Source organism: Pyrus communis, chromosome 8 (assembly GCF_963583255.1).
Source record: "Pyrus communis chromosome 8, drPyrComm1.1, whole genome shotgun sequence".
In the NCBI taxonomy this organism is placed as follows: Eukaryota; Viridiplantae; Streptophyta; class Magnoliopsida; order Rosales; family Rosaceae; genus Pyrus; species Pyrus communis.
This window is the reverse complement of record NC_084810.1, coordinates 13,744,471-13,755,778: the sequence shown is the minus strand read 5'-3', so window position 1 is coordinate 13,755,778 and position 11,308 is coordinate 13,744,471. Positions and strand designations below refer to the sequence as shown.

General features: G+C 35.6%; 1 protein-coding gene across 2 annotated transcripts; it reads left to right on the top strand.

The window, feature by feature from the left end:
* Nucleotides 1-6,105: 6,105 nt before the first annotated feature.
* Nucleotides 6,106-10,524, top strand: LOC137742560 (uncharacterized). Of its 2 annotated transcripts, none has more exons than XM_068482464.1 (3): nt 6,106-6,327; nt 7,309-7,487; nt 9,999-10,524. In XM_068482464.1, the coding sequence occupies exons 2-3, from the start codon at nt 7,320-7,322 to the stop codon at nt 10,164-10,166; spliced, it is 336 nt and encodes a 111-aa protein (XP_068338565.1). In that variant the 5' UTR covers nt 6,106-6,327; nt 7,309-7,319; the 3' UTR covers nt 10,167-10,524. The 2 variants fall into 2 exon arrangements, with proteins under 2 accessions (XP_068338565.1, XP_068338564.1); XM_068482463.1 differs by lacking the exon at nt 9,999-10,524 and adding an exon at nt 7,814-9,362.
* The last annotated feature ends 784 nt before the right edge of the window (nt 10,525-11,308 follow it).

Genomic DNA, 11,308 nt, shown 5'->3' with positions numbered 1-11,308 from the left:
ATTTCGTAGGGAATTTAGCACTTCAAAAATCTCATTTGGCACTATAATTAGAAAGAAAAAATATACTTGTGAAGAGTATAGAATGAGATTTTTGGAGTGCTAATAACATTTCCCTATTTCGTAAATAAACACATAACATCCGGTAATCACAATATCTCGCATAAACAAACATATCATATCGACAACTCATTGACATATGTTGACACACGAGCTCATACAGAGATATTTTGACATGAACGGTTTTGGGTAATGATTTGATGTGAAATATTCTAACACTACAATTAAAACCCTATGATTGTAGTATATGAAAGTAGGGACCGTTTTAGGCCGGGGATTAGAAATGATGCTAATCTACTCTAAACTGACTTAAAAACACAAAACTAAACTTAAAAACACTTAACTAGAATTATATGACTCAAAACAAACTAAAAAGACTCAAAACAGCACAAAACAATCAAATAGACTCAAACTTGACTCTAAAGGGTGATTTGGAAGAATTCTAACTTAACTTTGACTCAAAACACTTAAAAACACAAGTTTGGACAAATTCTTACTAAGTTGACACAACAAAGTAAAGGGGATTGGATTTTGGACGAAATTAAGGTAAAAACAAGCAGATTGTAAAGATTCTAAACAACTTGGACAAAATTGGGTGAAATATGGGTGAATGGCTAGCTAGAGGGTCCTTCTCCACACATGACACACATGCATACAAATCGATTTCCAGTTATTATTCCTTTAAACCATGATTGACAATGCCCCAAGTTAATTGCATCGCACAACCAACCATCAGATTTTCCTTATTTCATTGAATTGAATGAATATGCATTACAACCAAATTATCTTTCTCAAGTTCCCTATATGAAACGCATGATAGAGATACATATCAAAAGTCATTAAGTTCTATGAAAATCATAAGCATTGACAAGGCATTCATCACTATGAAATGCATGAGACTCCTACCAAGGATTCACTTGACACAATCATGACTAGTGACTTCCACTACTTGTGAATATAAGTGAATAACTATTACGTGAAATTGCCTTATATTCTAGTATCAAATTCATGCATGCAAACTAAGTAGGCCTCCTTAATCAACATACAAGAATAAGTTATCAATCAAGCAGTTAAGCAAATTGCATTCTCGATTTATGAAACAATAATTGGATGAAATTAATTCCTATCACATATATGTTCATGGCTTTGAATTCACCTCTAACTAAAACGAATTTAGTTCCTCATGTTCGTAAAACAAAGATAATTAAATTTAAACATTGAAAACAAAGAATAGAATACACCTAGAAACACTCCAACAATCCAACGTTTTGAATGGCAAGCATGACTCCAAGTGTGGTGGATGGTGTGGTGTGAATTTGTGGTAGAGGGTGGTGGTTTATGAGTGTTGTGGCATCATGTATTTATAGGGTGAAGGGAAGGCACGAAATTGGGCTGAAAATGAGAGGAATTAGGACTCCAAATCACCAAAGAACAAGGACACTTTCAATCAGATTCCAAGGAGGACAAGGAATGATCCTTGTGGCAGATTCTAGAACTTCTAGAAGGGTTACATGTGGCATAAACTTAGGGCATGAAAATAGGGCTTCTAGAACTTGATATTTAGGTGATTTAATGTGAAAAGGAGTCCTCTTTGCAGCTAGAATTAAGGTAGCAAAAGATTAGGATAGGATAAGATAAGATAAGATAAGATTGGATAAGGTTTGGATAAGATAAGGTAATTTGGATGATGTTCCATGTTTCTAGCTCTTTCCTTATCTTCTTTGTCTTGAATTTATTTCTCCAGATTTGTAGCATGTTCCTAACCTCTCTTGATTTTCAAATTCATCCATCCACCTTGCTCCATACTTGTGCTATCCATTCCAAGCCCAAAACTGCTCTAACATGCTCCAAATTGCACTTTCTTGCCAACTTTGTCATTTAAACCTACAAACACACGAAAATAGCTTAAATCACTATAATAAATAGAAACTAACTATGTAAATGCAAGAAAACAAGCTAACTAAGTCGCATAAATATGCTCCTATCAAGATTTACGCTCAGTAGTACAATCACGTGAAGATTGGTGCTATGCACATCACATATGAGTCTTAATTGCCTATAGCAATCTAGGATAGGATTGGCACCTATAATGGATCCAAAGTGAGCGTCCGATGCAATGTGAACATACACGTGAAGGCTTGCCCTAGCCGGGGCGAGTACTAACACTAGTGTAGCAAAATATAATCATGTAACGGTAAAATCGATAATTCTAGTTAACATAATACTATTCATGGCTGTAAATATAATAAGGCATCATGTAGGATTTATAATGATCTCATAATTCTCATCACTATGACTTTTCTTATAAAAGTTAATTTAATTATGGCATCACGTAAGAAACTCATTATTAAATATATATGAAAATTCAATAAGTATATATACTATATAAAAGAAAAGACCCACTCACAGTTACCTGCAAAGTTGTAGCAGTTCGAACTAGTAAACACAGATCACCGATGCTAATCATACCTAAGCATAATCGAGACCCATTAGTAAAAATCAATTTAAATGTTTGAATTTGGAAAAACGGACGACAAATTTGGAATCAGTGCGTCAAAATACCTTAAGAAGAATCCCTGACAAATTTTGTAAAAAGTCAACCGAGTCGCCAAGGCGGTCAACTACATTAAAAATTTGAAATTTCACTACACGAATGCCAAAAATGGATTTAGGGTATTAGTTTAGAGGATTTCTGAGAAAATTTCGAAAAAGTCAACTAACGGCAAACAACTAACTTTAACGAAATATTTCAGAGAATATTTCAGCCGGATTGAGAAATGGGTCCGAGTGGAATCCAGGTCGGTTGGGTTAATGGTTCGAGTCCCGAGTTTAGGTCAGTGTGTGAATCCAGGTTTGGATTCGGTTCTGGGCTATCGGGTCGGGTTAACCTGTTTGGGCTCACGGGTTGCACTTGTCGGACTCAACAATGAAGAAGGCTGAAATTTGTAGGAGAAGCCCAGAAAACTTCAACGCCTCCGATAAGGGTCCTAAACTCAACCATTTTTAACAATTCAAAAGCCAAAATGAAGCTAGGGGATAAGGATTTGAAATATACCTAAATGAGACAAAGCCGCGACCGGAGTTGGCCGGCAAAAACTTGCAAAACTCTTGGAATCTCGCTGGAAAACTAGGGAAACCTTCCCCAAGCTATCTTTGAGTCTAAACAACACCAAAACATCTTTAAAATGTTGTAATCCTACTTCTACACACGATCTATGAAGATTTGAAGAGTTTTCAAGCATTACCTTCATCGGAGACGGCAAGAACTCATCGGGAAAAGTTTTGTACAGTGACAGTAGCACTGTGTAGAGAGATAAGGGGAGAGAGAGTGATCACATTCCTAGGCTTGAGGTTTGCGATGTAAGTGGTCTAGTGGTGGTGCGGTGGTGCTCCTCGGAGTGGCGAGAGATGGTGGTGCAACAACGGTGTACAAAGAGGAGAAAGAGAGAGCTAAAAGAGAGCTTTGATAGATGAGGTGAGGGAGAAGGGAGCTCGAGAGAGTTCTATGAGTTTGGGTTAGAGACGCGAGGAAAAAAGGGAGAGAGTTTGAGTGGTGTGGGCCCTACGTGCCACAAAACCCCAGCAAAATTAATTAAATAAAAGAAGAAAATATCTAACTTTCAATTTACTAAAATACCCTCGAATTTCGTAATTCCGTAAAATTTTAACTGTAACTTCGATTTCAATTCTGCTTGCGCCCACATGTTCGTAGCAACAAGTACTACACAAATACAGTAAAATAGTAGCTCATACGCATCACGAAATGACGGTCAATGAAATTCAACAATCTTACCTCTAAGGGCATTTTGGTTAATTCACAACTTTAAAATTATAAAAACCGTAAAATTAGGGACGGGTTATTACAGTGGGTGACAATAACTAATGAAGAAATTTACAAGTTCACAAGTTTAAAATGGTTTCAATTTTAGTTTTCATGTTGTGGTACTTTATGTTTCTTGTTTTAAGTAGTTTATGTTTTGCACTTGGTGTTTCTTGTTGTGGTACTTTATGTTTTGGATGACTATATGTTGTGGTACTTAACGTTTCTTGTTGTGGTACTTAATATTCATAAACATAAGGGCGGATTTCATAAACTATCACAAAACATTCATTCAACATAAGGGTTTGTTTAATAAATTGTCACTAAAATTCATTCAATATACAAGTATCATCTGAAGGATATCAACAAATAAGGGTTAGTTTCATAAACTATCACAAACAGTCATTCAGCATAAGGATTTGTATCTTAACCTGTCACACATTCTTCAACATATAAAATTGTGAGGGATGACACTTTAGTCATCCAGAACAAATAACAATGTTGAAGGAGATTAAGAAAGAATCCCCAAACACTTGGAATTCATCCAAATCAACTACAAAGTTGGAGGCCACATAGTACTTCTAGTGGTATTCCTCTCCACTTATAAGTGTAAGTGAGAGGTCTTAGGTTCGATTTTCATCAAATTTTCATCAAAAGCGAATTTGAACCACATTATGAGGTTTATCCCACTCCCCCCACTCCCTTAGAGTAGGGGTAGTATCTTTGTACCCCAAAAAATAAAATAAAATAATATCCTTATCAAACAGTTGTCCAATACAATGAGTTCATCCCAAACAATTACAAACTTGGTCAACAAATGGAAAAGATCTCCTCCACAGCATATCAGCAATATAATCACAACTAACATTGTTTCTACACTAAAATTTTTAATTACAACTCACTCTACACATTGTGCATCCTGTGCAACATGTCAATTGCCACCCTGGGTCGGAATGCAGGGACGTTCACCGACATAACTACATCCAAAAGGAAGGTCAGCAAACAACTCAATCACTTTTAAAATGAAAATACCGCAATCCCCCCTGTCCAATACAACAATTGAACAAGTTGAGAAACATTTTCATAACATAACTAAACTCAATAACAGATCAACAAAGATTTTATGAATTAATGGTGACATTTTATAAATTGAGATGAAACTAGCGACACATATCTATTATTGTCGCTCATGCATGCTTCGCAACTTATCGAGTTTAATCATCAATCCGGTACACCATTCCACGGTATAGAAGTTGTTTTTGTAAAATTACAGATAGCTAGAGGCAAGGAATTTCGAGTTGTGTAACGGTGTTGGGGCACTGCAGTGGAGAGTAGAGTCTGGTGTGTTGTATAGTTATTTTGATAGCTAGATCATCTGTGAGCTAGGGTTTATTATTAATTGTTATGCCACTGATTCTTAGATATATTTCTATAAATTTTCAAAAGATTTTCTTCAAGGAACTACCATTTAAAATTTGGAAGCCTTCATTGATACCTAAACAAATAAAACCATTAAACAGATCTAAAAGGGCTTCAAAGTTGTCTATTATGATATAGTAGTATTCATTTTCATTTGTAAATGAGAGATATTAGGTTCGATTTTCGTTAAAGGTGAATTTGAACCATATCATTGTTAACCCATTGTGAAGCTAAGATCACCCTATTCCTTTTTGTGTAGATAATATGGTTTTTTTTTAAAAAAAAAAAACAGAAAAAAAAAGAAGAGCTTCAAAGTTGGGATGAACAAACCAAAGTGCCATACGAAAGTAAGGGTGGCTTAGGGTGGACAAGCCACCTGTGATAAAAGCATCTAATAATTTATTGAGATACCGTTATTTGCACTTTACACGACGAACAACACAAAATCGGTAACCTATGGTTACCTGGAGAGGTATTTGGTAATATCAAAGATATATATTGGTGGTCCTGAATACTTGTCTAATGGTGTAATGAGTTGCGTATTTGTTTGGAATTGCTAAAAACACATCATGAGAGTAGAGAAACGCTTTTGATTATATTTGGTAGAAAAATTATGACTTATAGAACCGTTTTTTCAATAAGCACCTAGCTATCATCTCATCAGATACCGGACTGCTTTGAAAGGGGGATTAATCGGTCACTAATGTGTAGTAGGATACATTCTATATTAAAATACAATAAAATTATTAGCATAATAGCATGTTATAATAAAAGCACTTAGGATTTTTGTTTTTTCGGAAACTGAAAATATTACAGCAAGGGCCGAAGCCAACTTTCAAGTCCATTTTCTATTATCCGCCGGAAAAAGTGAAAATTGATTATTTTTCAACAAAATTGAAAGCTACCGCAAGCATCCTATTCAATCCCAATTAATTATTCAAAGCGGATAGCTTTTCTCAATTCCATTAGCCTATAACATTTTCGAGCCACCGATCATGAAGTTAGGGTTCTATAGCCCCTGCTGCCGATCTGTAAGTCTCCCCTTCCGTTTCAATTTGCGTCTGCTGATTTTCTATTGTTGGTTGACTTTCCTTTTCTGGGTTCTGTTTGTTTCCCGGGAAAAGTAAATTCTAGGACGGGAAATCGTTTAGCATTTCAAAATTTCAATCATACAAATTTGTTCGTATTTGGTTTGGATTGGTTGAGAGACAGAGCGCAATTGAACTGCTTTGGAATTAGTTGCACCTGAGTTACGTATTTGGATTTGATTTCTGCAGTATTGTCTAATTACTTATGATGTTTTTTGTTTGTTTGTTTCCTACGATGTTTATTGTTTAATGCTTTGCTCCGACATCGTTTCTTCACATGTAATGCTTCAATGGATGTTGTGTCTGTTTGGTTGCTGGGAATTTCTGGGACATGAAAATGGTCTGAAATTCCTCATTTTATGGACTTTGAATCACTTGAATTGAAGCAATAGTAGTTTCCGGTTAATGATTTTGTCTCATTGAGTCTGTAAGTTATCGGAATTTGTTGAATCCAGGCACGGATTAGGGCCTTTGGTGCTAAAATCATCACCAGTCGTCACCTGGTATTCAGTCAAGAAAACATTGCTTAGACAGAATTTTCCTTTAGCCAACAAAAATCAGTTATTATGTCAAATCTATGATGTTTGGACACAGCGGTATCCCCTCGTATCGTCGTGTTGTGTCGTATTCCCTTGTGGTCATACAGCGATTCTTCTTGTTAATTTGACATATCCCTGCGTCTACGTCCTTGTCCGTGTCCGTGTCCATGCATCGTACTGTCAAAGGGAATTCACTAGAAATTTTTCCATAAACTTCTATGTTACGTACAGGAAGATGGAGTGCAAGTGCTATTTCTTTGTCAAACTCTTTTCCAATACTTGGAACCCAAATTGGAAAATAGAAGTAGTAGAATATAACTTGTAGTTGATGAATGCCTAGTCTGGTTTTGTAATTCGTATTTTGCTTGGTTTGACTATTGAACAGGTCTAAAAGAAATGCGAACGATGTCAAGACCAGTGCTGCTTGTTTTTCTGCTTCTTATTCTCATAATCACTTCTCAGTTTGAATGGAAGCAACAACTTGTGCCTGATCTTGACACAACTCCAAGCATTTCCGAAAAGCAGAATCAAAACTCGAATAGGGAAGAAGTTGTAAAAGAGAAGGTAATAAGCTTCTTCCTGATTCATGTAATTCTTTGTATTTGTTTTTGGTAAGTCCATATTTCAGTATGTTTTCTTCACTTTGAACTTCCCTTATTCTTTGATGCTGAAACGGAGATATTGATTGTCACAAAATATTTCTTGAACTGAGACGAGCTGCGTATTGTAGACATATAAATGTGCAGGTTCGTCATTGTTTTTCAGTAGCTCAGATGCTGGCTAATATTACTTGAAAACACAATCATATCTTTTCTCAGTTATTCTTAAGGAACCAGTGACTACAAACATGTGAATTTATTTCTTTGTTTTTATTTTTTATCCTATTCCAGACGATGTTTAATGCACATACGGAAGTCGCAGCCATAACCAATTACCGAACTGATTCAGCCTCGCCCCAATGCGAGATCAAATACTTGATCTTTGCTGTCACCTCAGTCCTGTGTGTTTCTGTTTCCTCTAGTATTACTTTGAAACAAGCAAGTCTCTTCTCTTTGGAGGCACACAATCTATGCAGGCATATTTTGACCGTATATAGCTTGAATAAAAGATAATCCAATAGGCTTGTATCAATCAAGAAGCATTCAACTCTTCTGAGCATAAGCAATAATTATAGGGGTGTGCTATCCACACACCCCATTTTACTTCTCACACACCCTTTGATAATTTCTGTCCGTTGATCTTCTTCAATTCATCCGATCCGACAGCCGAAAATTAAAAAGGTGTGTGAGAAGTAAAATGGGGTGTGTGGATATCACACCCCTAATTATAAGCTGTTTACACTTTTTACATTGGGTACGTACTGTTGGTATGAGAGAGGTTAAAGGGATTGAAGCATCACCAGTTTGCACTTTCGAATTCTAAACCTAGACTTATGTTTACTAAGTTGCACGCTTCATGTAACCAAGCTGATTCTATGTGATGTAATGTTCATAGATTATTATTTCACATTAATATTGTCAAACACCGAGGCCTTTTGCACAGGAAATTCTGACTTATCATATACCCTATTGCACAGGAATGTCAAACGCTAAACATTTAAAATAATTCGACTTATCATATACCCTAGTTATTAATTCCTAATCTTGTTTTTACCTTTGACCTATATTTTAATAAATGTAGAATTTCTTTTGTCATCCATATGATTCTTCCTAGTTACCCAAACTTGACCTCAAGTTTTGTAATCTGAAGTTTAAGAACTCTTGTAATTTGGAATGCAAATCAACTTCACTTGTAATCATGGAAGCAGTAAAATCATTAAGAAAGAGTCATGTTATTTTTCTTTTCAGCCACACAATTATACAATTAAACCGGTAAGCAACCATGAACGGAGTGGTTACTAAGTATGTACATTCAAATATCCGATACTGAGTGCTTTCTTCCACTTCTGAACTCCAATATCACACTCCTTTGCTCTCGTTAAGCTTTCTTGTTACTATCCTTCTTTGTAATTAACCATGGACGTTGTTCCTCATCTGTATGATCAGGTCCTTTGATTCCTCCCCTTGGATCTGAAACTAGTGTTTCCTTGACTATTGAGTGTTGGCTTGACTCTTACGTATGGATCTCTAGTTCTCTACCTTATGAGCAATTTGGGACTGATACGTAGAAAAGGGACAAAAAACAGAGGCAGATAGAATATAGACGCTTACTTAGAACGAGAAGTAGAATATGATGAGAGAGAAAGGAATTAGGCTGAACTCTTTTACGATAAAAATTAGAGTAAACTAAAACAACTGATTAGAGGTGTAATATATGTTTACAGTCAGTCCCCAACTTAATTAAAAACTTATACTTGAGCACATCAATAAATAAACCTTAATAATTAAGGATGGTGCTATTGGTACTCCGAAAAATTCATCGTGCACTCCTCCCTGGGAGGAAAAAGTGCAAGAGGACTTTTTCTTTTTAGTGCGAGGAGCAATTCCCACTATTAGTTCCTGAACTCTAATGGATAAAATTTAACCCTTACGAGCACATGTTTTGATTCTCACATAAAAGACAGCACTTTGTAGGCAATTTATTGATATATCTGTTTTCCGTAAGGTGGTTAATTTCTATCAACTTTTTCTATTTATTACAAGGAGAATCTGTGGAATAATGTGTATATAGGTCCTCATAGATCTGTTATCCACCTATCATGCATATGTAGTGGCAGGGATCATCAAGGAACCAGACACAAACTCTTAAGTTTAGTGCTCGAGTGGTTTTGTAATTATGTTATGATTCTTTTGGCCTATTGGTTTTGTAGATGCAGCGTGACTTCCCATGAATCTAATGACATGAATGGACATTAGTTGGATCCATGTAGTGCATTATGCGCAAACTGGTACAATCGCGGTGTAACCTGAATGAAATATGTTTAATCTGAAGTTCCAATTGGTTTAAAATGACATGTTAATTTGCTCTAACGATCTGTTTCTAATCTTTCAATTGAATCTCCATTATCGATCCAAGTTCTCCTGTGGAATCGAAGGTTTTTCAAGTCTCCTAATTTTACATGTTTGCTTGTTGTAGATCATATTATTGCAAGAAAAGAACATCCAGAGACTTAATGAGCTTGTTCGCAGTCTTCGGGAACAGTTGGTACAGTGTAGGAGCAAGAATGTGACAAAAAATCAAACTGTAAGCTTCCTAACAGAACGTGTGACGGAACTTGAACGACATCAGATGTTTGATGACTAGGCTGAGCCCAAGGAAGTATATGGATACTTGTAATATGTTTGACCTGTAAAAGCCTTCAAATTTTTTACCAGGTTTCAGAAGTAATTCGAATGTAATGTTCATATCTCGAATAATCTTCTCGTCACATGTTATTTCTTCGTATAGTTTCTTTCATTTCTATCCACGTTTTCCTCCCTTTCCTTTTGCCTTTTTTTTTCTTTCTGTTTTTGTTCTCATATGCTTTCAAACCAAATTAGTTGGTCTTCCTGTTTTGTTTAACGAATATGATAAGAAAGTAAATGCCATTTTTGTTTGTGGTTAGAATATCAATTAATTTGTTTTGCTTTCTCTCTCCCGTCATAAATTTTCAATGTATTCGTCACATTGTTATTTGATACTTTTTCATCCATTACTCAGTTATAGCACGCAGATCTATTTATTAATGTTACAGCCCCAAGGGTTATACTTAATGGGTACACTTGTCGCTTCAACTTTCTATTTAAATAGATTGTCTTGTGTTATACGGGTTTTTTGGGTTGTATACCGGTTATAGCGCATAGGTTACACAATTAGGAAAACATATTAAAGCTGATAATTTGGGGTTAGAGGCTTAGGGCATCCACAAAAGAGATGTCAAAAGAAAAAAATCAAATGTAAATGTAAAGGCTAATGTGCCAAATGCGCAATTTTCTTTTGCTCCACCACATTTTTTTTTATTCAACTAATATTTGTAGGACCCATTCTTCAAAATAAATAAATCAAAACTAATTTTAATGGTTTATGATTAGTGCATTACTAGGATCCACATAACAAAATATAAAAAAGTAATTTGACATTAGCTTTTCTCATGTATCAAAATTGGTTGCCCTTTGCCAATTCACATAAGATTGACATATTGGTTGGAGCATCTATCTACCTTTAAATTATATTACATGCCTTTCCATTTAGAATTGGACCTCCTTTGGAGATTCTCTTAGGTGGCAAGATTATACAATAAAAAAAAAAAAAAAAAAAAAGAAGAAAGACGTGTCAAACGGGTTGACGTGGATCAGCACAAATGGGACTTCTACTTCGGTGTGAGTGATCAGCACAAAATTCACCCCTATAAATAGAAGTGGTTATGCAACATTCAAAGGACCTCTAACTCAACACATAAACGGCCT